The sequence below is a fragment of the Bos javanicus genome, chromosome 1 (assembly GCF_032452875.1).
Source record: "Bos javanicus breed banteng chromosome 1, ARS-OSU_banteng_1.0, whole genome shotgun sequence".
Classification (NCBI taxonomy): domain Eukaryota; kingdom Metazoa; phylum Chordata; class Mammalia; order Artiodactyla; family Bovidae; genus Bos; species Bos javanicus.
In genome coordinates this window covers 66,254,815-66,282,333 of record NC_083868.1, presented here as the reverse complement: position 1 = coordinate 66,282,333, position 27,519 = coordinate 66,254,815, and the positions used below count along the sequence as shown (strand labels likewise).

Here is a 27,519-nt window from a genome sequence, read left to right as displayed (position 1 = left end):
ACCCACTTGAAGTGGAACTTAATGAATTTTAACAAATGTGTTCACCATTGAACTCCTCACTGTGATCAACATATAGAACATTTCTGTCACTCCAAAATGTTCTGTTTTGCTTTCAATCTCCTCCCTCTATCCCCAGCTTCAGGCAACTAGTCATATATTTTCTGTCACTCTAGATTAGTTGTGCCTTTTCTAAGAATTTCATATAGTAAATGAAGTCATATTATGTGTATGTGTCTTTTGTGACTGGCTTCTTTCACTCAGCATGATATTTTTAAGATTCATCCAGATTGTTACTTTTATCAACTCGTTTCTTTTTTATTGCTGAGTATTGATCTGTGCATATTGCTATAACCATTAGTGTATATTTTTACTCACTCTGGGGTGAGTAGTGTTTCCTCACCACACTAGATTGTGGCCCCTTGTGATCAAAGATAAGTGCAGGGAAGACAGGAACAGTTCTGGTTATAGAACTTTAGGATATTTTATGACTTTGTTATGTTGGTGGCATCTTGAGGATAGGTAACGGATATCTCAAGCCTAGCTTCAATTAGTAAACTTTGTATGAAGTTTATATTAGTAGACTTTGGTCCAATATTATAACATGTCTTTTAGTTCTCTCTTAATCAATGCTTTCTTACTATGCCAGCTTATGTTTTTTTTGTGGCAACTATGATAACTTACATTCCTTAATGACCAGAAACATTATTTATATTTTCTTTGCATGAGCTTCTTATGATTTATAGCAGTGGTTTCCAAATCCTAGGACTTGAACTAGAGTCCGGGCTGTGATGAACTTTTCACCAGAAAAATAAAGACAAGGTAGCACATTTTTCATACAGATGACGTTTAAAATTTGAAATTATCCGTACTAATTTTTTTATGTTAAAATTACTTTTCTTTTTAAATAAGGGAACAAAGATAATTTTTTAAAAATTTAAATTGTTTTCAGAGAAGTAAAAAATTGGCAACCGTCTGTGGTCCTCAGAATTTTAGAAGTTTACCAAAAAGATTTAAAAATATATAAAATATAAGATATATTCTGTGAGAAAGTTTACTAGTTCAGAAATCCAAAGTCTAAGTTATTTTTAAAGAAAATAATAGTTCTTGCATCTAAGAAAATCTTCTGGGGAAGTTATACATAGAGGCAAAAAACAGAGGGTAATGTATGATTAATTACCACATTGGCTCCAAAAAGGCTACAATTGTCACACAGAACTAAGCTCTGATGTGATTCTGACACTGCTGGTTTGGTGGGGGCACACGTTGAGCAAGGATTTATTTTAGGCTCTGAGTGATGGTATTTGTAATTTTCTCCTTCTTTCAGCTGGTTCTTTTGATCTCCTCCTGTGGCCTTGATCTCAACCTAACAGTGTTTCCTAAACTTTGGTACACATTAGAATTGCCTAGGGAAATTTAAAAATCATTATGTCCAGGTTGCATCACATCACAGAATCCAGGGGAGAGAGCCAGAAATCAATATTTTTAAAATATATCCAGGTGATTAATAAGTAGTTTCAGAACCATTGCCTTCTGTCATGACTCAGGCAGATAGCAGTAAAAGAGGTCCAAGGGGAGGTGAACAGTGTTGACAGTTTTTTTGTGACAGGATTGGTAAGATCATCTGAACTTCCACCAGTGATGCTGGAACAAAAGGGCCTCCTAGAAGTGATGGATCAGTTAAAACGTTCACCTTCAGGATTGGACTCTGTATTGCAAAAAACTGTGCCATGGGGAGTAGCATTTCATCATGCAGGTATCTATATATTTACTATGTTATTATGAAGCCCCCTCCAAAAATACTTAAAATTTCTTTATTTTTATGTTTGATTTGCATTTGATTTCTCATTAACCACTTAATACTCTTAAATTTCCTTTTAAGACATTGTGGATTAAGATTAAACAGGAATAAAACACATGCAGGATTATTTACTTATCTGTATGGTATATAAGTACTAGATACAAGCTTCTTTGGTACCACTGGGGATGTGAATTCTAAAGTGATTATGTTTCTATACTTTGTTTTCTTAGAATTTAGGTTGAAGTGGTACTTGCTATCCTAATTTTATGCCACTCTGAATATTTCCTTTTATATCTAGGGGTATTTGTAATATTCTTACAAATACATCAAAATTGAATTAATTTTAGAATTTGTCATATTGTTATTTTGAAATAGTTACAAATGTTTAAAACCTCATACCTAGGTTGTCAAAATTGCAAGGATTATGACAGTGAATTAAATAACTTCTTTCACGGAGTGATCTATCCATGTTGATATGTGCTAAGGATATGATTAAGAATATATTGTTTCTGTGATTAGGCACTTAACCTTTTTAGTTCACGTAAAAATTTTGTCATGCTACATAAAAATAAATTTAAAAAATATGTATCTACACACAAACACATAAAAATATTTTCATTGTATATAAACTATAAAGCATGCAAATAAAGTGAATATTGGTGGACCCACCATTTAATTTACAAACTAAGAACCCCAATTCTCTTGACTTTTTAAAAAAATAAAAATAAAAAATAAGCAAGATAAGTGTATATTCTGTTTGCTGTTTTTCTTTTACTCATGTATTTGTCCTTCAGATATTTATTTATGTGCCTGACCACTGTGTTGGATACACTGTTAGATACTGTCTTGAGTAAAGCATGTCTGTACCTTCAGGGTGTTCTTTTCTAGAGCAGGTTTTAGCAAACTACAGTCTGCTAGTCAAATCCAGCTGTTTTTGTAAATAAAGTTTTATTGGAATACAGTCTTGCCCATTTGTTTTACGGCTGTTCCATGTGACAGTGGCAGAGTTGATTAGTTGCAACGGAGATCATCTGTCCTGCAAAATCTAAAATATTTACAGATAAAGTTTGACAGCCCCTGATCTAGAAGGAGATAGAACTGTACTAGGGTTGGCAGACTGTGATTACTTCTTTGTTTACAGTCATAACAGTAGCTTAAAAAATCTTTACAAGGTTATATTAGATTCTCAGATCAATTTGTAAGTGATCAAGTGTAATGTTTTCCTCATATGTTTATAAATATATGCTATTATAATTTCTTTTTTTAGGTCTTACTTTTGAGGAGAGAGATATCATTGAAGGAGCCTTCCGTCAAGGTCAGATTCGAGTCTTGGCAGCAACTTCTACTCTGTCATCTGGTGTGAATTTACCTGCACGTCGTGTAATCATTCGCACTCCTATTTTCAGTGGTAGACTTCTAGATATTCTTACTTATAAGCAGATGGTTGGTCGTGCTGGCAGGAAAGGCGTAGACACAGTAGGTAAGTGAGTTTGAATTCTATGATAGTGTTGCTGAAGGATAGTGTCAGTCTACTTGAAATTGAATAGCAACCTATTTCTCATCATGTTATATTTCTTTGTTATCCAAAACTAAAGGTCACCTTTTGGATTTACTTACTATTTATATAGAGTATAACTTAAAATCTTCATATCGTCAACTATTGGTTTTTCTAGTAATGTAAAAAAATCTTTGTTAGAAGATTTTCTTTTGTGTTATATACAGTGAAATGATTCAGTATTATGTTTATCAGATGGCATCACATTAGCTGGAAGATGACCTTTAATTTCCAGTACCATCTGCTATTTTGTGCTAATGAAGGGATTGATTTTTTTGGTTATTAATTTTTTTAGTTGTCTGGTATTAGAGTTTAGGGATTCTGAGAGCTGGGAAGTACTCTTTCATACTTTTGAAATAGGAACTTCATGTACCCTCTTTCTCTTTCTAAATTGGTACTGACTCTGAAAACACATTTTCAATTTTTTGTATAGCAAGTAGTGATAATATTGCCAGCAGTGTAAATAAAACTTAATTTCTTAAGTAGTAGGGAAAGACTTGTTTAAATTAAATATCAAGACGGCAGCAAATATTCATGCCTGCTCTATTATTCTGGGTATGACTAAATTGTTGAGTCTTCTAATGTTTAAGAACTTTGAGAGGAATGTTCTCTGTCACACTTTCTTTTAGTTTGTTTTTCCATGTTCAAGCAATAGCATTTCTATCTTGTGGTATAAGATGGCTACTGCAGTCTCTGTTATCACATCTGCATTTCAAAATGGGCACATCCTGCCCTTTAAGGGCACTTCCCAGAAGTTACACATAGTATTTGTTCTTAGATACAATTGACCAGAACGTAGTCACATGTTTATATTCCCCAGATACAGGGAAGCTGATGAATATAATCTAGCTGAGTGGTCATCAGTTCAGCTAACATTTAGGGGTTTTATTAAAGGAAGAATGAAGAAGTGAAGTGAAGTCACTCAGTTGTGTTCGACTCTTTGTGACCCCATGGGCTGTAGCTTACAAGGCTTCTCTGTGCATGAAATTTTCCAGGCAAGAGTACTGGAGTGGGTTGCCATATCCTTCTCCAGGGGATCTTCCCAACCCAGGGATCGAACCTGGGTCTCCTGCATTGCAGGCACACACTTTACCGTCTGAGCCACCAGAGAAGCCCAAAGGAAGAATGAGAGAATGGCTATTAGGGTGGACTATCAGTCTCAGTCCTAGTAGCAAATGATTCATCTATCTATAATCCCTGAGGGCCATTGGTCTTTTAATCAAAGTTTGTTGATTAAAAAAGCCTTGTAACTCATTGATTTCTATTACTATAGTCACCAAAGAAGTTTATCCTGCTTCAGTCTCTTACTTTAGCTACAAGATATGCACATTTGACCTAAATCAAATCCCTTACGTTATACAATAGAAGTGACAAATAGATTCAAAGGATTAGATCTGATAGAGTGCCTGAAGAGCTATGGACAGAGGTTCATGACATTGTACAGGAGGCAGTGATCAGGACCATCCCCAAGAAAGAGAAATGCAAAAAGGCAAAATGGTTGTTTGAGGAGGCCTTACAAATAGCTGAGAAAAGAAGAGAAGCGAAAGACAAAGGAGAAAAGGAAAGATATACCCATTTGAATGTAGAGTTCCAAAGAATAGCAAGGAGAGATAAGAAAGCCTTCCTTAGTGATCAATGCAAAAAAATAGAGGAAAACAATAGAATGGGAAAGACTACAGATATCTTCAAGGAAGTTAGAGATACCAAGGGAACATTTCATGCAAAGATGGGCACAATAAAGGACAGAAATGTATGGACTTAACAGAAGCAGAAGAGTTTAAGAAGTGGTGGCAAGAATACACAGAAGAACTATACAAAAAGATCTTCTTGACCCAGATAATCACAGTGGTGTGATCACTCACCTAGAGCCAGACATCCTAGAATGCAAAGAAAAGTTGGGCTTTAGGAGCATCACTACGAACAAAGCTAGTGGAGGTGATGGAATTCTTGTTGAGCTGTTTCAAATTCTAAAAGATGATGCTGTGAAAGTGCTGCACTCAGTATGCCAGCAAATTTGGAAAACTCAGCAGTGGCCATAGGACTGGAAAAAGTCCGTTTTCATTCTAATCCCAAAGAAAGGCAATGCCAAAGAATGTTCAAACTACAGCACAATTGCACTCATCTCACACACTAGCAAATTAATGCTTAAAATTCTTCAAGCCAGGCTTCAACAGTATGTGAACCGTGAACTTCCAGATGTTCAAGCTGGTTTTAGAAAAGGCAGAGGAACCAGAGATCAAATTGCCAACATCTGCTGGATCATTGAAAAAGCAAGAGAGTTCCAGAAAAACATCTGCTTTATATGCCAAAGCCTTTGACTGTGTGGATCACAATAAACTGTGTAAAGTTCTTAAAGAGGTGGGAATACCAGACCACCTAACCTGCCTCCTGAGATATCTGTATGCAGGTCAAGAAGCAACAGTTAGAACTGGACATGGAACAACAGACTGGATCCAAATTGGGAAAGGAATACATCAAGGCTGTATATTGTCACCCTGCTTATTTCACTTATTTACAGAGTACATCATGAGAACCACTGGGCTGGATGAAGCACAAGCTGGAATCAAGATTGTCAGGATAAATATCAATAACCTCAAATATGCATATGACACCACCCTAATGGCAGAAAGTGAAGAAGAACTAAAGAGCCTCTTGATTAAAGTGAAAGAGGAGAGTGAAAAAGTTTGCTTAAAACTCAGCATTCAGGAAACTAATATCATGGCATCTGGTCCCATCACTTCATGGCAAATAGATGGGAAAACAGTGGAAACAGTGTCAGACTTTATTTTTTTGGGCTCCAAAATCACTGCAGATTGTGATTGCAGCCATGAAATTAAAAGACACTTGCTCCTTGGAAGAAAAGCTATGACCAACCTAGACAGCATATTGAAAAGCAGAGGTCCATCTAGTCAAGGCTATGGTTTTTCCAGTGGTCATGTATGGATGTGAGAGTTGGACTATAACAAAAGCTGAGCCCTGAAGAATTGATACTTTTGAACTGTGGTGTTGGAGAAGACTCTTGAGAGTTCTTTGAACAGCAAGCCAATCCAGCCAGTCCATCCTAAAGGAAATTAGTCCTGGAAGCATTGATGATGAAACTGAAACTCCAATACTTTGGCCACCTGATGCAAAGAACTGACTCATTTGAAAACACCCTGATGCTGGGAAAGATTGAAGGTGGGAAGAGAAGGGGACTGCAGAAGATGAGATGGTTGGATGGCATCACTGACTCTATGGACATGAGTTTGAGTAAGCTCCAGTAGTTGGTGATAGACAGGGAAGTTTGGCGTTCTTCAGTCCATGGGGTCGCAAAGAGTCAGACACAACTGAGCAACTGAACTGAACTGAACTGATGCAGATTACATTTATGTGTTTAAAAAGGATGGGAGGAAGAGACTAAAACATTCCAATCTTATTTTTAACTGCCTCTTTCTACCCTTGATTTCTCAGTTAGACTCAACTCTGGAGAGTGTTGTGTCAGTTTTTTTATACAGATACTCTTCTCTCAAGCCCAGAGGGTCTTTAAGATAATGTAGAAGATAAAGAGGTTTTATTTACCGTGCTACATTCTTTGCTTGTGCTTATCTTTCTCATGAAGAAGAATATTGGAATGTTGGCAGCCTGGATTAATATCAAGCAGTAAATCAGATAACATTCAAACAAAGACCATAACAACTTTGTTTTTGAGGTCTTGGAAACTTCTGATATTTTGACTTTGCGTAGTGCTCCACTTCAGGGCTTCCAATGGTAAAGAATCCACCTGCCAATGCAGGAGACTAAGGTTTGATCCCTGGGTTGGGAAGATCCCATGGAGAAGGAAATGGCAAGATCCCCTGGAGAAGGAGATGGAAACCCAATCCAATATTCTTGTCTGGGAAATCCCGTAGATAGAGGAGCCTGGTGGGCTACAGTCCATGGTGTCGCAAAAGATCTGGACACAACTTAGCACCTAAACAAGAACAATGACAATGCTTCATTTCAGGATGACATATGGCTTGCTCAGAATTTCTTAAGTGTGCAAATAAATGGTTTCATGTCAACCATGAAGATTTAAATACCTGGTCATGCTCTTTGGACTGTGTAGCATCTTGCTAACTTCTGTGCATTCTATAAATGATAATTTCCCTGGCGTTTTATTTAGATGACTGTTTAATCTTTCTGTGGATTTCTTGGAACCTTCCAATGTAGGATGATGGTGCTTTGTGCCGAAACAGTGATTTACAAGTTAAATGGTTTGTGGATCTATCTATATCAAGTCTATGCATGATTTGATTCAAATTGACTTCTCTATTATGAAGTGGATACAGCTTCCCTGCTGCTGCTAAGTCGCTTCAGTCATGTCTGACTCTGTGCGACCCCAGAGATGACAGCCCACCAGGCTCCGCCATCCCTGGGATTCTCCAGGCAAGAACACTGGAGTGGGTTGCCATTTCCTTCTCCAATGCATGAAAGTGAAAAGTGAAAGTGAAGGCGCTCAGTCGTGTCCGACTCTTAGCGACCCCATGAACTGCAGCCTACCAGGCTCCTCCGTCCATGGGATTTTCCAGGCAAGAGTACTGAAGTGGGGTGCCATTGCCTTCTCCACAGCTTCCCTAGGCAAGTGCAAACAGGACCTAGAAATATATATTGGCATTATTTTTGCATTTTCATAAATCTTGATTATCCTGAAAAGTGGTTATCTATTTTGTTGAATCAAAGCCTAGAAGAGCTGTACACAGGTCAAAGTGGTTTTTAACCTATTGCTAATGCTAGTTGATCCATTTTCTAGATAGTTTTTTTGTTTTAAGTTAGGCTATTTTATAATTATTGTAAGTGTCAGGTGGTATATTCACTTCTCTTTGTTTTGATGGTACCTAATGTTTTTTGTAATTATATTTGGGATAAATAACCAATAGTTATCAAGTTTACAGTTCTTACATTTTTCCTGTCTTGATTCTCAATTTGGCAGTCAGTGTTGGGAAAGCATCATCTATATTTTCTCTCTGCCTAGGTGGTTAGAATAGTCCACCACAATCTACTTTTATTTTTATTGTTCTGTAATGCAAGTGGCCTTCATTTTACCTCTTGAATATCTTATTTACTGCTTCCTTTCCCCTACTATTGAATTCATTTGGGAAAAAAAGGGTTGTCTCTCGTCTTAATTGTTATAGTAAGTGTTTATGTTTTTACAAATTGTATATTTGAATATGTTTTTAATTAATAAGTGCTTTGACATATTTTTGTTCATTTGGCTGTCTCAGTAGCCTAAAGCATTTGAATTAGTGAGTTTTATATTGTGATTTTTAGGTATCCAGTAGTATTTTTGACTTTGTATTATCATCATGTATAACGTTAATGGAGCTCAGGTTTGGCTACTCACTGCACAATAGGCCAATAAGTCAAGTGACAAGGCGTGAGTCAAGGAAAGTGGCCTTATTTGAAACCAGCTAACTGTGAAGGAGAAGAATGTGAACTAGTGTCCTTAAAAACAATCTTAATATCTTGGTGCAAGCGTTTTAAAGTCAGTGTCAGGAAAGGGGCCTCAGGGTAAATGAGCAGCTTGTGCACAGTTCTCAGATTGGTTAGCATCAAGGTGAAGTTTCAAGCATCACCAATTTTCTGGGTTCAACTGGTTGGGGTCTATGTACTTGTACTCAGCAGATTTTATCTGGGAGTCTGCTTCTTATAAAACAGCTTAGGAATATGTGTCAGACCTTTTATCTATACCTTTCAAGGAACTGAGAGTTCAGTGACTCTGCTTTGTAGCTTGTTTATACTCTAAATTGTTAGCAGTTTCCTAGGCCAACAGTTATTCTTTGTTTCTATGTCTTCACGTTTACTAATCATTAACTCTTCAGCCAGCCTTTTGAGACGCAAGGGGGGCCTGAGAGACTGAAGACCTATGTACTCAGTTGTGTCCACCTCTTTGTGGCCCCATGGACTCTAGCCTGCCAGGCTCCTCTGTCCATGGAATTTTCCAGGCAGGAATACTATAGTGGGGTGCCATTCCCTCCTCCAGGGGATCTTCTGACCCAGGGATTGAACCTGTGTCTCTTGTGTCTCCTGCATTGGCAGGCAGATTCTTTACCACTAGCAGCACCTGGGAAGACTAAAGCAAAAGCTTTTTACTTCAAAGGACAGGGACACAGGAGATGGTATGCAGTTTCATAACTAGTAATAATTTGTATATACATTTTCCTTTATAGTTTTCAGAATATCTATTACTATTACATACTTAATTATTCAATGATAATAGTACTGTATGGAAGGAAAAAAAAACTTTTACCCTCTTAGGTTCTATGCCTTGTGCTTGCAAATTAAACTGACGAATTACAGAGTAACAGGAAAAAAAGCCATACATATTTGAGTCGCTGTTTAATTTTTTACATACATGTTGTCCTTAATTGAAATAAAAATCCAAAGAAGCAGATAGATGCTGGGGGTTTATGTATCCTTTTAACAGAGAGTGTTAAATTGTAGAGAAGTGACAAGACAAAGGAAAGGGGGTTGGTCATAATTGAAAAAGACATGTGTACCCCAGTGTTCATTGCAGCACTGTTTATAATAGCTAGGACATGTAAGCAACCTAGATGTCTATCAAGAGATGAATGGATAAAGAAGTTGTGGTACTTGTATACAATGAAATATTAGTCAGCTGTAAAAGGATGCATTTGAGTCAGTTCTAATGAGGTGAATGAACCTAGAGCCTTCAATACAGATTGAACCTTCAATACTGATTGAAGTTAAGTCACAGAAAAAATGTTTTGTATTAATATGTATATATGGAATCTAGAAAAGTGGTCTAGATTTTGGTCTAAATTGATGAACCTATTTGCAGGGCAGCAATAGAAATACAGACGTAGAGAACAGACTTGTGGACACAGTAGGGGAAGGAGAGGGTGGAATGAATTGAGAGAGTAGCGATGAGACATATACATCACCATATGTAAAATAGACAGCCTGTGGGAATTTGCTATATGACACAAGAAGCTCAAACCTGGTGCTCTGTGACAATCTAGAGGGATGAAGTGGTGTTGAAGGTGGAAGAGGAGGAGACATATGTATCTATGGCTGATTCATGTTGATCTATGGCAGAAACCAACACAGCACTGTAAAGCAATTATCCTCCAGTTAAAAATAAATTAAAAAAGAAAAGGGGTTTGGGCTTCTAGGGGGTGGTACATTGTGGAAGGGTAGGTATGTGCTGGAAATTAATGCAAGTTAAGCTTTATATAGGAAGGTCTGTGCACAGCTATGTCAGTGCTGAATTTTTGTCTCCAGTGATAAGAATTTTTCTCCTAGTATGAGAGGCAGGAAGGGGAACACATTCACAGAAATGTTTATGTCCTGCTTCTAAGAAATAGGGAGAGGGCAGAGAGCTCTATGTTTGCTGCTTCTCAGTTGCCTTCAGGTCAAAATAATCCTTATGCTAAAGTGGAATATTTTGGTATAGCATATTGTGATCCCCTTCAATCCAAAATTCAGAAAATAAAATATTTGTGGTAATTCTATAACAGCCACTGTCATCTGTTGTCTCCTTTTAAACAAGAACCTCCAGAAGAAATGGAGCCTGGTTAACTCTTAATTCTAGCTCAGTGAGACCCCATGCTGGGCTTCTGATATCCAGAACTATACTATTAAAAAGTCTGTGTTGTTTGAAGTCACCATGTTTGTGACAATTTGTTGCAGCACCAATAGAAAACTAATACTGAGAGGGATTGAGGAGAAAAATTCCCTCAGTGGAACAACCATGAGAAGCTTGTTCAAGGTTGTACTCATGGAACCTATCAGTGTCTGGTGCAAAATAAAAGCTAAACAATGATTTTTGAATCAATAAACATGTATTGATATCTACTAGGTGTTAGTTAATTTGTGTATCTACTACGGTAAGAGCATTGCTTTTTGGTAAGAAAACTGAAGCTCATTTAGATAGATGACTAGTTTAGGCCACAAAGCTACATGAAAGAAACTTAAAATTCAAATCAGAGCCTGTTTGACATGCTGAGGTCTCTGGCCACACAACATTCCTAATTTCCGTAACTATCACTTAGCCCCCTAAATAAATCATTCAAAACCTTTGTTCTAGTTACTTGTGCATCCTCAAAATTCTTGAAAGTGGTAGGTGAACCTCTTTTCTGTCTTAGAAGTAGGAAAGAAAATCAGCAATGGTATAAAAGGGATACCTGGAGTTCTTTAAAGGGTATACTCGATAAAAAGAAGAGGTTGGGTAGAATAATGAGAGCTAACATCTACTCAACACTTCCTATTTGCTAGCTGTGGATATCACGGCTTGACTGCTTTAACACATTCATTCTTCAAAAAAAAAAAAAAAACAAGTAAGACAATTTAAAATCTCTTTAGCTGATATGGACATGTGTTGGGATTTTGCAAATTTTTTTTTTTCCATTACAGGTGAGAGTATCTTAGTTTGTAAAAACTCTGAGAAATCAAAAGGCATAACTCTACTTCAGGGATCTCTGAAACCTGTTCATAGCTGTTTGCAAAGACACGAAGGAGAAGAAGTAACCTCAAGCATGATAAGAGCTATTTTGGAGGTAAGAGGGAGTTCACTAAATTACCATTCACTTTTTTGTTCATATAGTACAATGGTAGAGCTTTAGTGTGTTAAAAATCTTAGCTTCCTGTTTCTTTATGAGATTATTTATAAACTTTCCAAGTCTGAATCTCTTTTATTTTATATAGTTATTTCCTGGAGATTAATACAGCTTGTACCATATAAATCTACTTCAAAATAGCAGTTTGAAACCCAAATGTCAGATGGTTCTGTTTATTTTTTAGGTGTTCTTTATTATTTTCTGAATTTTTTAAAAAAGATGACAACAGTGGACCTTAGTTCCTCCATACAGATCATGTGTGTGCTTAGCTGCTCAGTGTGTCTGACTCTTTGTGACCCCATGGACTGGAGCCTGCCAGGCTCCTCTCTATGAAATTTTCCAGGCAAGAATACTGGAGTGGGTTGCCATTTCCTTCTCCAGGGGATCTTCCCAACCTAGGGATCAAACCTGTGACTCTTGCGTCTCCTGCATTGACAAGCAGATTCTTCACCACTAGCGCCACCTATTTATATATATATATATATATATATATATATATGTATATGTATATATGTATATGATTTAATTGTATTGTTAGTTCCTGCATTTTAGATAATGTTTCATCTAATTTCGTTTGTGCAAACATGTTGGATCTACTTAAAAAAAATATATATATATATTTGATATATTTGCTTTGGGTCTTAGTAGCAGCACATGGGATCTTCTGTTGAGGCACACTGACTCTCTAGTTGTAGGCTTAGTTGCTTCACAGCATGTGGAATCTAGTTCCCTGACCATGGATTGAACCCATGTTCCTTGCATTACAAGGTGGATTCTTAACCACTGGACCATCAAGGAAGTCCCTGGATCTAATTTTAAGGAAAACTTTCCATGTTGTCAATAGGTGTTATCTATTTTTGTAATAAATTATGATGGAAGAGTTAATAAAGAGTCTCTGCATTAAGATGCTGATAACATTTTACGAGAAAAAATAATTTATTTAATGAGGTCCTGTGTCTTATTAAAAAGTTGTAGAAGATTTCAAACTTCTTTTCTCAGATAATAGTTGGTGGAGTGGCAAGTACATCACAAGATATACAGACTTATGCTTCTTGCACATTTTTGGCTGCAAGTATGAAAGAAGGGAAGCAGGGAATTCAGAAAAATAAAGATTCTGTTCAACTTGGAGCAATTGAGGCCTGTGTAATGTGGCTACTAGAAAATGAATTCATCCAGATTACTGAAGCTAGTGATGGAACAGAAGGTAAATATGACTTCTGAATTGCAACTTCCTTTTTTATCTTTAGTGATTTAGAGTATCTAAGAGTGTTTTAGTAGAAGAAAATTGACTTATCAACTCATTTTAAGTGAATCAGTGCTGTGTTCAGCAACATCAGACAAGTAGTATAGAGCCTGCTGATATATATCCATGCATTGGATTCTGTTTGTAAAATTGATCAGAGCCTGAAAGATTAGTTACAGAATGCCTAAAGACAATATTTTATTTTTAACATTTGATCCTTTTTTTCCCCACCCCCACTCCCAAACCAGGAAATGTATATCATCCAACACACCTTGGTTCGGCAACTCTTTCTTCTTCACTGTCTCCAATTGATACTTTAGATATTTTTGCTGACCTACAAAGAGCAATGAAGGGCTTTGTTTTAGAGAATGATCTGCATATTGTTTATTTGGTAAGTTCTGTTTTCTTCATTATTATCTTTGTGAAAATGAGGAGGAAATACCTATAAAGAATCCTGAACAACAAAAATACCCTAAGGGAATATATTGTCTGCTTTCCTTGACTAGGATAGTACTGGTGGGAATAGAGATGAAGTAAGATGAAAAGTAATCAGCTAAATGTTCTAGTGACCTTTTAAATCTGCTTGCCTACTTGTCTGTTTTTTTCTAGCTTTCTTTCATAAGGATTTGAGATGATTTATTAAAAACATGCATTATACAGTTTGTAAGAACACAGCAAGGGGCAATGAGATATCTGGAAATTAAGGATAAGATCATAATGTAAAACTCAAGCAAGGATTGGTACATAAACAAGAACACCAGTAAGTCATGTACAGTTGTGCCCAACATTGATTCTGGGCTGTCTAGCAACTGTAGCAAAGAGTAAAGCTGGTTAGTCTTAATAAGATAAAAAACAAAACAAAACAAAAAAATAGAAGTATTGCATTTTATTGCCTAAGAGAAATGTAGTCCTAAAAATCACACTATGGGACTTACATTTTTGATAAAGTATTTATAGTAAATGCTATGAGGAATTTTAAAAGCTTGTTTAAATTAGATAATCTTTTATAAATATTATTTTTTAAAACAAAGATTTTTTATAATAATTGGATAAAATACAGTTTGAGGTCATATTCTCTGGCAAGAACCTGACTGGAAATACTTAATTTTGCAATTAAGAGTAGATGTTGGGAGTGATGTAGGCAAGATGGTTGTAAAAGGGATCTCTGACTCTAGTCCTCATCAAAGATATGAATTAGCAACTATTCACAGTCAAGAACACTTTCTAAAAATCCTAGAACCTGGTGGTGAGGTTAAAACACTCTTTTAGAGTGCAAAAACTGAGAGCAGCCACATTAGAATCTAAGAGCAGTGGTTTTCACTTTGACTGTGTTGCCCCTCCAAGCAAGCACAGTGCCTTACTGGAGAATACATGGTTTCTCTAGTGGTTAAAAGAGAGTCAAGGTTGGCATCCAGTTTTCTCAGCATTCTGGAACATTCCTTGGGAAGGTCACTTCTGTCTCGCCTCACAGAGAAACCTAGGGGAATTGGCAAGGTTAGATAGACCACCAACGGTCAGCTAGGAACAAAGAAACAGATGGAGCTCACAGTGACCAGTATTTGGATCATGGCAGTGATACTGCATCTCTTTCTTAATCAGAAAGACCATCAAATGATTCCATTCTCTGTGGCATCAGAATGATGTCCCCATTTGATTGGGAAGCAGGGTGAGCAGTTCTGCCCAGCTGGCAGTCCTAACCTGTGCATAATTCTCAATGTATATACTTACAAATTTTTATTTTTTATAAGAATAAAAAATTTTTTATTCTTTTTTTATAAGAATAAAAAAATTTTATTCTTTTTTTATAAGAATAAAAAATATCTGGGGGGAATTCATAGAGGGAAAAATGTAGTAACAGAGTCAGATTAAGAATGTGATTTATGAGCTTTTAATAAAAAGTTATAATAAAAACTTCTAATTAAAAAAAGAAAAGAGAGGGAGCCAAGCCAGCAGCCCTGCCAGCTGCAGAGCTTGCCTGCAGCCTTGCCTGACCAGGGAGCCTGACTCTGGAATATAGCTTGGAATCCTGCATGAATACAGAGTTCATCCTTTGGACCCACCCACCTGTGGAGCACAGTCTCTGCCTGTACCTGAACACGGAATCCAGCTAATGGCACCAACTAACCAGGGAGTACAGTTTGTTCCTGCTTGACCAGAGAACCCAAGGAGCAGCCCTACCCAACCTCAGAGCTCAGCCAACCTGCTTGACTATGTGAGCACAGCCATGGGTCATGCCTATCCATGTAACCAGGCTAGCAGTTTCACCTGACTAGGCAGCTCAGGCAGTAGTCCTGTTTGACTGCAGAGCTGAACCAATGGCCCCTCCAACCAGAGGTCCTGCCTGGTCCTTTATGAATTCTACCAGCTGGCTCTTTCCCCAGACTAGCCTGACTAGTGAAAATCTTTTCTCTGGCAAAGCAAACATGAAGATTGGAAGAAGTGACCACTTCCTCAAATGCACAGACACCAACACCAACATGCAAAAATAATGAAGAATAAGGGAAACATGACACCACCACCATCATCAAATAAATTGATAAATTAATAAAAACTTCAGTAACCAAACCTAAAAGAGATCTATGAACTGACTGACCAAGAATTCAGAATAATCCTTTTAATGAAATTCAGTTAACTTCATTAAAGAAAACACAAATAGGCAACTGAACAAAATTAAGAAGTCAATACATGAACAGAATGAGAAGTTCAACAAAGAAATAGAAACTGTTTTACAAAAGCCCCCACCCTACTAAGCCCCCCAAACCCACAAATCCCAGAGCTGAAGAATACAATGAGTGATCTATAAAATTCAATAGAGAGCTTCAAAAGCAGACTTGATAAAGCAGAAGAAAGAATCAGTGAATTCAGATAGGTCATTTGAAATTATACATCCAGAGGAAGGGGTGTTGGGGGAGGGTTGGCTAGAAAGTATAGAGTGAAAAAACCCCACAAAACTTATGGGACACCATCATATATATTATTGAAGTCCAAGATGGAGGAGGGAGAGAAAATGACAGAAAGTCTATTTAAAGAAATACTGGCTAAAAATATCCCAAATATGGGGATAGATATGGACATGAAGCTAAGAGGACCTCAAACAGGTACAATCCCAAAAGGACTTCATCTCGATACATCAAACTGTCGAAAATCAAAGATGAGAATTTTGAAAGCAATAGGAAAAAAGACTGTTGTCAAGTACAAGCAAACCTCATAAGGCTGTCAGATTTCTCAGCAGAAACTTTGCACAGAGATTGGTATGATGTGTCAAAATCATGAAAGAAGAAAGCTACCAACTAAGAATACTATACCTAGCATGCTGTCTTTCTGAAATGAAGGTAAGATAAAGATTTTCTCAGACAAAAGCTGAAGGAATTCATCATCCTGGGCATGCATTTATAAGAAATGCTAAAGGAAGTTCTTCAAGCTGAAATGAAAGGATGCTGTTTAACAACATAAAACATGAATGTATAAAACTCACTGGTAAAGAAAGGTAAATTTATAATCAGATTCAGAATTCAGAATGTAATGGTGATATGCAAATCACATATAGAAAAGTTAAAAATAAACATTGAAAATAACTAATTATAATTTGCTAATGAATACATAAAATGTAAATTGTAATATTAACTGCATTAGATGAGAGGGGATGGAGAAGTAAAAATACAGTTTTTGTGTAGAATCAAAGTTATCAGCTTAAAATAGAAAGCTAAAGCTGTGTATACAATGGAACATCATTTATCTATTAAAAAAAAAAAAAGAAACCTTTCCATTTGTGACAACATGGATTAACCTGGTGGGCATTGTGCTAAATGTAATAAACCAGACAGAGAAACATAAACTTTGTATGGTTTCACCCATGTGGAATATGAAAAAGTTGAACTCAGAAACAAAGTGGAATGGTACTTGCCAGGGGCTGGGGTCTGGGTGATATGGGGAGATGTTTGTCAAAAGGTACAATCTTTCAGTTACAGGCATACTTCGTTATTTTATTGTGTGTTGCTTTGTTTTATTGTGCTTTATAGATACTGCATTTCTTTTTTGGAAATTGAGGGTTTGTGGTAACCTTATATTGAATAAGTCTCTTGGTGCCATTTTTCTAACAGTATTGTTTTTATTTTTTAATTTAAAAATTTTTGTTTATATATTTTTGGCCATACTTTGTTGGCTTGTCTTCAACCAGGGACCAAACGCCAGTCCTCAGCAATGAGAGCATGGCATCCAAGTCACTTCACTGGACTACCAGAGAATTCCCTAACAGCACTATTATTTTGAAAAAATATTTACTTGGCCTTTCTGGGTCTTCGTTGTGGCACATGGAATCTAGTTCCCTGACCAGGGATTGAACCTGGGCCCCCTGCGTTGATGCAGAGTTTTAACCACTGGAACATCAGGGATGTTTTTTTTTAATAATATATTTATTATTATAAATTTATTATAAAATTTTTTTAAAATAATATATTTATTCTAGTTGCACTGGGTCTTTGATGCTGTGTGTGGGCTTTCTTTAGTTGTGGAAAGTGGGGACTACTCTCTGGTTGTGTGCACGGGCTTCTCATTGCAGTGGCTTCTCTTCTGGAGCACAGGTTCTAGGCACACGGGCTCCAGGAGTTGCAGCACAGGGGCTCGTTAATCGTGGCTCACAGGCCATGGAGCCTGCAGGCTTCAGTAATTGTAGCACATGGGCTCAGTAGCTGTGATGCATGGGCTTCTCTGCTCTGTGGCATGATGAATCTTCCTGGACTGGGGATTGAACCTTTGTTCCCTGAATTGGCAAGGAGGATTCCCATCCACTATACCATGAGGAAAGTCCCCAGAATTACTTTTAAATTAAAGTGTGTGCTTGGATTTTATTAGTCATAATCCTATTGCATACTTGAGACTACTTTTGTATGCACTGGGAAACCAAAAAACTTGTGTGGCTCACTTGATTGTGATAATTGCTTTATTGCGATGTTTTAGAATGAACCTACAGGATCCCCAAGGTATGCCTGTGTAAGATGAATAAGTTCTGGGAATTTAATGTACAGCATAGTGATTATAGCTAGCATAGTGATTATAGCTAGTAATACTGTATTGTATACCTGGATTTGTTTACAGAGAGAATCTCACCATACACACACACAGTGGTAACTGTGAGGTAATAGATGTGCTAATCACCTGATTGTGGTAGTCATTTCACTGTGAATACATATATCAAATCATATTATTGTACCCTTTAAATAAATATATTTGATTTCATTTGTCAGTTACCTCAATAAAGCTGGGAGGAGGGAAGGAGCAAATATATGTGTTTTGATAGGCAAGTGAGTAGGGGGTAAATCTGAAATTATTGTAAGAATTAAGAAGGCTTATCAAGAAACGTATTTCAATAAAAACACTGTATAGGGGTGAGCACTAGGAGAAATGTCTGGACAGGGCCATTTTTCCCCCCTTCTAGTGAACATGTGTATTTCTACTGCACATGTGTACTTCATATGTTCAGAGTTCTGTGCCTGAGAATGTGGCTAAGAAGAATCTCAAAGCTGGTCTTACAGTTATTTGGCATGGCCTTAAAAATAAGTCTCACTTATTGTACAGGGGTTATGATTATGAGCTCTAGGGTCAGACTTCCAGTTTACTTCCATGAAAATTAGATTTAATGCAAGAGGCTTGCCAGGAGGCACAGTGGTAAAGAATCTGCCTGACAGTGTGGGAGATGCAAGAGACTTGGATTTGATCCCTAGGTCGAGAAGATCCCTTGGAGTAGAAAATGACAACCCACTCCAGGGTTCTTGCCTAGAAAATTCCATGGACAGAGAAGCCTGGTGGGTTACAGTCCATGTGGTTGCAAAGAGTTGGACACGACTGAGTGACTGAGCACACACGCATGCTATATACATTACTTTCTACCTGTTTTTCCCCTTTAACAATATATCTTGGAAAGCACTCTTTATCAGTTCATGAAGACTTTTATTCTTTTTATATCTGTATAACTCCATTGTGTATGTGGATATACTGTTGTTTATTCAGTCAGTTCCTGTGATGAATATTTGAATTGTTCCCAATATTCTGGTATGGCAAATGATGCTGCAGTGAATAACTTTGGTGCATAATATTGTAGTTTTTATGGAGGTGTATCTTTAGGAAAGAATCCAAGAAGTATGATTGCTGAATAAAGTGTAAAGACATGTGATTTTGGTTTTGCAAAATTGCTCTCCATAGAGTTTGTATCATTTTCCAATTTTACCAGTGCTATATGAAGTGGTTATTTTTCTACAACCTTATAAAAAAAGGTTTGTTGTCAAGCTTTTATATATTTTTTAAGCTTTTCTATTTTGTGTATACTTTTAATTTGCATTTTTATTATGGATAAATTTGAACATTTTTTTCTGTATATTTAAGGCAGTATGCTTTTAGTTTCTATGAATTGTCCATGTCTTTTGCACATTTTTCTATTGTATTTTTGATCTTTTTCTTAAGTTTTAACAGTTCTTTTATATATACTAAGAGAGTAGTTCTTTGTGGTGTAAATACTTTTCTCCTAGTTTTCCACTCAGCTTTTGATTCTGTTTATTGTGTATTTTGTATAGCATTTTAAAATATATAGTTGAATTTTGAACCTTAGAATCAGTGAGAAATGATTTGCTCGCTCTGGGATTATAAAGAAATACTCTCACATTTTCTTCAAATAATTATATGATTCTCGTCTCTCTCTTTTGAGCTCTGTTCCATTTAAAGTTTATTCTAATATATGGTTCTCAATTTTGTCTTTTTTTATAATGGCTGTCTGTAGTCACATCTTCATTTATTAAAAAGGTTTGATTTATACACAATGACTGAAAAATTTTCTTCTGCTTTCATTTAACTTTTTTCCCCCCAGTTTTTATGTTCTAGTATGCATTTGTATTTAGATACATTTCTAATTTCCATTTGTTCTTGGGTATATTTTTATTTCATTTGTTGACCTGACAATAGACCAATTTTACTAATATGTACACTATTACCTTTGTTTTATTTTTTTTCTTTTCTTTTATTTTTTAACTTCACAATATTGTATTGGTTTTGCCATATATCAACATGAATCCGCCACAGGTATACATGTGTTCCCCATCCTGAACCCTCCTCCCTCCTCCCTCCCCGTACCATCCCTCTGGATCGTCCCAGTGCACCAGCCCCAAGCATCCAGTATCATGCATCGAACCTGGACTGGCGACTCGTTTCATATATGATATTATACATGTTTCAATGCCATTCTCCCAAATCATCCCACCCTCTCCCTCTCCCACAGAGTCCAAAAGACTGTTCTATACCTTTGTTTTAATTAAAAGTTTTTATTGTATTATCTAGTAAGGCAATGGCACCCCGCTCCAGTACTTTTGCCTGGAAAATCCCATGGACAGAGGAGCCTGGTAGGCTGCAGTCCATGGGGTCGCTAGAGTCGGACACAACTGAGCGACTTCACTTTCACTTTTCACTTTCATGCATTGGAGAAGGAAATGGCAACCCACTCCAGTGTTCTTGCCTGGAGAATCCCAGGGACGGGAGAGCCTGGTGGGCTGCCGTCTACGGGGTCGCACAGAGTCGGACACGACTAAAGCGACTTAGCAGGAGCAGCAGCAGCAGCAGTAGGGTTAGTTTCACTGTTCTTCTTTTCTGATGTTCATACCTATTCTTGCTTGCGTACCTTTTAGTGTAATGCTTAGAATTAACTTGGTATTTTCATTGACATTGTTAAATTTATACATTAATGTGGAGGAGAACTGATTGACATCCTTCTTTTTTATTTGGTCTTATTTGTGAAAAGAGATGTTTCTTTGAGTCTATTTTGGGGCTTTCAAGAGTGTTCTGAAAATTTTCTCATAGATAATTTGAGTTTTTTTGAAAATAGCTTTGTTGCAATACAATTCACATGGTATATCATTTAATGTGTACAAGTCAATAATTTTTAGTATGCCCACAGAGTTGTGCAATCATTAGCATCTAATTGCATAACATTTTCATCACCCCAGAAAGAAACCCTATACTTATTAGCAGTCACTCTGCATTTTCTTTCAACCCTCTCATTCTCCCCTACCCCTGAGCAACCATTAGTGTGCATTCTGTTTTTCTGTAGGCTTTCTATTCTGTTCTTATTCAGTATATAGAATTATATAATTCATTATCTTTTACAGCTGGTTTCTTTCTCTTAGCATGATGTTTTTAAGATTCTTCCATGTTTTATCATGTATCAGTACTTAAGTTATTTAATGCAGAATGGTATTCATTGTATGGGTGGTGGTGGTGTTCAGTCTCTCAGTCATGTCCAACTCTACGACCCCATGGACTGCAGCGTGTCAGACTTCCCTGACCTTTATCATCTCTTGGAGCTTGCTCAAACTGATGTCCAGAGAGTCGATGATACCGTCTAGCCATCTCATCCTCTGTCACCCCCTTCTCCTCTTGCCTTCAATCTTTCTCAGCATTAGGAACTTTTACAATGAGTCGACTCTTGGAATCAGGTAGTTAAAGTATTGGAACTTCTGCTTTAGCATCAGTCCTTCCAATGAACATTCAGGGTTGATTTTCTTTAGGATTGACTGGTTTGATCTCGATTCCCAGAGACTCTGAAGAGTATTCTCTAGCACCAGATTTCAAGTGTGTCAATTCTTTGGCAGTCAGCCTTCTTTATGGTCCAACTCTCACACCCATACAAGACTTTTGACCTATTTGTATTTTTGAATCTGTAATGTGTCTCTTATAGACAGCATATAGTTAGATTCTGTGTTGTTTTTTTTAATCCAGTCTGTCAGTCTCTATCTTTGATAGATTATTTAGCCCATTCATATTTAATGTTACTGTTGATGTAGTTGGATTTACATTGTGCACATTTTGTCTCTTTATTTTCTATGTGTCTCATGTCTTCTTTTGTTCTCTTGTCTTTTTACTGGTTTCTTTTGAGTTTAGCAAACACTTTTGTGTATAACATTTAAACTTCTTTAATTAATTTTTCTCTATATTTTTTGAAGTTATTTTCCTAGTATTTACTCAAGTGGTTAGCATATACAGTTTAAAAATTTAAAAATTTATACTAAATTCCACGACAAAGAGAAACATTATTCTTGTATATCTGTATTCTTATTCCTTTTTTGGGTGGCTGCTATTAGTGTTTTTCTCATCTGTGAGTTGCTTGTGATTAAATGAAGTTTCCATATTAATAAGACATTATCATATTTAGAAATCCAAATATTGAAGCTTTTGTTTTTAATATGAAGTTCACATCCACAATTTTGTCCCTTTTATAATGCATGATGTAATGAAGATGTTTCTTTCCTTTAGGTTACACCTGTGTTTGAGGATTGGACTACTATTGATTGGTATCGATTTTTCTGTTTATGGGAGAAGTTGCCAGCTTCTATGAAGCGGGTGGCAGAGCTAGTAGGAATTGAAGAAGGGTTCTTGGCTCGCTGTGTGAAAGGAAATTTAGTAGCCAGAACTGAGAGACAGCACCGACAAATGGCCATCCATAAAAGGTAAATATCAGGGAGCCTGGACTATTCTGTTTTTAACACAGTACTGGATATGCAGCAGATGTCCAGTTTTGACTGAATGTAGTAAAATTTTCAACTTCTTGTATTTACTAAATTTATTGATATTTTAGTTTCTTCTTTGTAGCTTATAAGAACCCACTGTATATTGAGACTTTTTAAAGTAGAACATTTAATTACTTCTTCCCTTAAAGAAGATGTGAATCAGAACTGCCAACTTAGTGTGGCTTCATTTGAGGATATGGTTTGTATTACCCTTAGAAGTGATTCATTACCAGTAGAGAAGAGCCATTTGAAAGATTTTGAAATATAATAAAATTGCTTTTCTTAAAGCAATAGTTTCATATTATTTATGTCATACTCAAGTATAAATTTTTTAAGGATTATATACAAATACATATAATCCAAATATACTTGGATGATTTGTGGCACAGTTACCTTTCACATCAAAAGCCAATTGACTTGGTTTTTTATAACCAAATTTCGGTTGAAACATCATTTGATGATATAATTGTATATCAAGCATTCTTTTAAAAAATATTTGTGTGATCACCTTTCTTGAACTAAGTCTCATTTCTTAAAATTAGTTAGTAGTATTGAAATATGGAAGAAATCTTTTTGATATACAGATATTAGTTTTTTGCTATAGTGCCAACATATGTTAGAATTTACTTTTACAACCATTGAGCTCTTTGTCCACTAATGCTATATCCTATTAAGAATCTTCTCTCTTTCTCAGAGAGAAACTTTTTTGGTTCTTTCTTACCTTTTTTGGTTCTTTCTTGTTTCTTAGCATCTATATTGTGCTTTCATAGTAAACATAAGTGACCTCTTACTGTACTTTTGGTAATTTACTTTCTAGGTTTTTTACCAGTCTTGTGCTATTAGATTTAATCAGTGAAGTTCCCTTAAAGGAAATTAATCAGAAATATGGATGCAATCGTGGACAGATTCAGTCATTACAACAGTCAGCTGCTGTTTATGCAGGTCAGTTAAATAAGCGTTCCCACATTTATTTAAGACTCTGTGGTTTGAGGTCAAGTTAAGATCACTTTTTTTCAAATTCCATTTTACTGTAGGCTTCTCTAAAAGTGATGTGATCATGTCGAACCATAATTTTGTATAGTCCCTGTCATCATCAGAACACCTAAACAGTGACTGCTCTGGGCTCAGTGACCCTGCTGTAGAAGACTGGCAGCTAGCTGAGTGTCTGTATCTTGGTCCCTTTCTATCTGTTAGCAACCTGCTGACCATCTCTCTTCTTTCTGTTTTTCTTTTTCTGGGGGAGGTGTCTTGAAAGAAGAAGTAGACATAATTTTCACTTGTCTTGCTTTTTTCAAGTTACTGATTAATGCTTGTTATTGTAGAGGATGGCAAATGAAGAGGGATTTCTGAACTTCTAGCTCACTGTTCTAAATATTATCTTTAAGGAAATACTGGTCTTCCTTAATAAAATTAAGCTCATTTTTTCTAAGGTAGGCAAACAAGGGAAGTTCTAGATCTGATTTTACTAAGAAACCCTTAAGCCATTAGGAAGGCAATCCTGGGCTACTGGAGACTGTGTTTGTAAGTTTCATTGTGAAGGTGTGAACACGCGTGAGAGAGTACTGAGGGAAAGATGCTGAGAGAGGGTAGTAAGAAGGGAGAGACTACCTTTAACCCACTGGCATCAAAGATCTCAGATTACCTCTAGAATTAATGTTCTCATAGGGAAGTGATTTTCTTGATGATTTGACACTTGGCTGCTCTGGCCTCTTTATTTTAAGAGAGTATAGCTATCAACCTGGGCAACTTCTTTATTTTTTAAGAAGATATCAGTGGGACCTTTATTCTTTGGAAGTAGTCCTCTTAGCACTTGACAATTTAAATTAGTTCTCTTGTTTTCTCTAGGTGGAAACCAGAGTACTTTCTTCCTTAAAGAAAATAAGGAAGAGTGAGAGAGAGAAAGAGAGGAATGAACTAGTGAGGGATTTTTGTTCGTTTTGTTTTTATGTGCTCTGCCTCAATTTTTTTCGAATGTAAATTTATGATTAAGAATAAATAAGATAATAGTTAATGTGTCTAGCCAACTAGCTAGGCCCTTAATATAGGTCTACTCTACTATTAATTTACACTTTGGGCCTGTTAAACTTTATAGTTCTATAGGGAAAAAAAAAAGTGAAACAAAACTACCTCAAGAAATGGAGAATTGGTCTAGAAAGAATTTTTAATTCAATAATTATTCCATGAATATTCTAGGGATGATTACAGTGTTTTCCAACCGCCTGGGCTGGCACAACATGGAACTACTGCTTTCCCAATTCCAGAAGCGTCTTACATTTGGCATCCAAAGGGAGCTGTGTGACCTGGTCCGGGTGTCATTACTTAATGCACAGCGGGCCAGATTCCTCTATGCATCTGGTTTTCTTACTGTGGCTGATCTTGCTAGAGCAGATGTTGCTGAGGTGGAAAGTGTTCTGAAAAATGCTGCACCTTTTAAAAGGTAAGAAAATCCCCTCATCTACATAGGTTATTAAATGAAACAGGCTAATTTGTAAGTAGAAGATAATTTGTTAAAATATTTTTCTCTTAGATAATATCATGCCATATTTGGTATAAGTGGAAGAAAATCTGGCTTCTTTTCCCCCCTCGAGGATTACTTTTTTTGTATATATATTTAAAATATATTTTATGACTTTAAAGACACTTTTAAAAGTATCATAACTTTTCTCCTAGAAAGACTGTGTAAAGCTAAGTTACCAACGCTTTCTGCTTTGATCGATTTTAGTTCTCAGTATATATCCAGGACTCATTTTAGACTTTACTTCAGGCAAGAACACTTTAATATTTACTCTTCTTGAATATTCTTTGGAACCCTAGTCCCTCAAAACCAGTTTATGAGAAGAGGACTCTTTGACATACATGTGTGTGTATGTGTGTGTTTAAAACTATACTCATTGAATGGGCTGGCCTCAGGATGTTATCAAGGAATAGGTTATTTTCTCAACCACTGTTCTTTGAACTCTCTGTTATATGGAATCTCAGCCAAATCCTATAGCTATTTAGGCACTTTCAAGTGTTAACAGTTTTATTTTCAGGTTTTAAAAATTTGTTCTAAATTAGAGCATTAATCTCATTTCCAGTTCAATGCTTCTTTCCTCCCACTCACTCTAAATGCAGATGCTCTCATTTAAGAACCTTGACACAGGGTCTGAAACTGATAACATGTGGGAAGGGATGGGGAGGCATAATCAAAGGAAAGGTCTCACTACCCAGTGCCACCTCACATCATGGGCTTTATTCTGTGTATCTGGCAGCAATGCAAGTTTGGTTCTTGCAAGCTGGCCCTGGTGCAGCATGCACTGCAACCAGCTATAGTGGTATAGCTGCCTCTGCCTAGATTTTGAAGGATAAAATTGCCCGGAGTCTTGAGGATGTGCAACCCGAGGAGAGGACTGCTGCAGTGGGAGGCCCACCGTGGAGTCTCCACTAGGACAGTGCGTAGTGGGGGCAGGGCCATTCCCTGTGACCCCTAGATTGGAAGATCCACTAGTGTGCCATTTTGTCACTATGGGTGTGCCGCTGGCTAAAACCTACATAGTGTATGCTTTAAAACCTACTTATAAAGGTATTGATCTCCCCTGGAGCCTGTGATTTTCACAGAATCTTTGAATACATTTATACTTGCTTAGAAATATGTAATAAAAGACCCGAGGTGAAAAAATTTGTCTGTGGGCGTATCCCTGTGGTAACAACATACCAAATATCATGCTTAACCCTTTCAGGAAGTCATCTGAAAGCAGTACACAAAAAATTTAATCAGAAAAAAGTTATAAACACATTTTGAAATCTCTTCATTATGTTAAGGCTGTTATTGCCATGACTATGCCTCTTCTGGAAGCCCAGAATCATCATTGATTAAAATTAGTGACACGTAGTAATAGGACAGATCAATATTATCTGCCTCCTCATGGGACACACTGAAAAAGACACAACACTATTCCTGGAATATTCTTATCAGAAATTTCTACCTTGAATTTTACTGTAGGGAAACATCAGGCAAACCTTAATTGGGAGACATTCTACAAAATATTTGGCCTGTACTTTTCAAAAACATTAAGTCATAAAAACAAAGACTTAAAGCAGGCTAAAGAGGCATGACAATCAAATGTACCACCTTACTCTAGATTGAATTAGAAAAAGAACATAATTGGAACAATTGGTAAAATTTAAATAAGGTGTGTAGATTAGATACAGTGTTGTATTGATGTTAATTTTCTGAATAGAAACTAATGTATCTGGAGACTGGCCTCCCTTTCAGTGCTTGGAAAACCCATCCAGCATTCAGATTGTCTCAGATAGTTTGCCATTACCAGCAATCTGCAGTGAATTACCTTGTGCATGTATATTTTCATATTGTTGATGACGTGTCTTCAGAGTAAATTCCTAGACGTGAGATTTCAGAAGGTAAGTACATATATATAGCTCTATTAGATTCCAGATTGCTCTGCAGAAGGGTCCAGCCAAGTTGCACTCTCACTAGTCTGTTACCCTCAGCCTCACCGACAGAAGAGGTTGTTAAAAACTAAATTCAGTTTAAAACAAAATTTAAAATGCATGTAAAACCTTTGAGAGGATCCAATGCATTGGTGTTTATGATAACTGTAAATAGGATAACTCCCAGTGTTTGGAGTGTGCGTCAGAGCCATAGTCCCCAAGACCCAAACCAAAGACCCTATTGAATGAGTTGCTGCCAAGTGATCTCACATAATTAAGTTGCAACTTCACCAAAAGTATCAATCCAGGTACAGTGTTAGTGTTGGACATAACACAGACACGTCCCTGTTCAG

At 36.6% G+C, this 27,519-nt stretch overlaps 1 protein-coding gene across 4 annotated transcripts in view; it reads left to right on the top strand.

Annotated features, from left to right (window-relative positions):
- The window catches only part of POLQ (DNA polymerase theta), a 251,403-nt gene that overhangs the window by 18,680 nt on the left and 205,204 nt on the right, over nucleotides 1–27,519 (top strand). For all 4 annotated transcript variants that reach the window (XM_061401199.1, XM_061401269.1, XM_061401120.1 and 1 more), the window contains exons 8-15: nucleotides 1,607–1,753; nucleotides 3,066–3,278; nucleotides 11,745–11,887; nucleotides 12,947–13,151; nucleotides 13,439–13,581; nucleotides 22,482–22,675; nucleotides 23,553–23,677; nucleotides 24,929–25,172. In XM_061401199.1, the coding sequence (XP_061257183.1) occupies nucleotides 1,607–1,753; nucleotides 3,066–3,278; nucleotides 11,745–11,887; nucleotides 12,947–13,151; nucleotides 13,439–13,581; nucleotides 22,482–22,675; nucleotides 23,553–23,677; nucleotides 24,929–25,172 (1,414 nt within the window). The remainder of the gene's footprint in view (nucleotides 1–1,606; nucleotides 1,754–3,065; nucleotides 3,279–11,744; nucleotides 11,888–12,946; nucleotides 13,152–13,438; nucleotides 13,582–22,481; nucleotides 22,676–23,552; nucleotides 23,678–24,928; nucleotides 25,173–27,519) is intronic.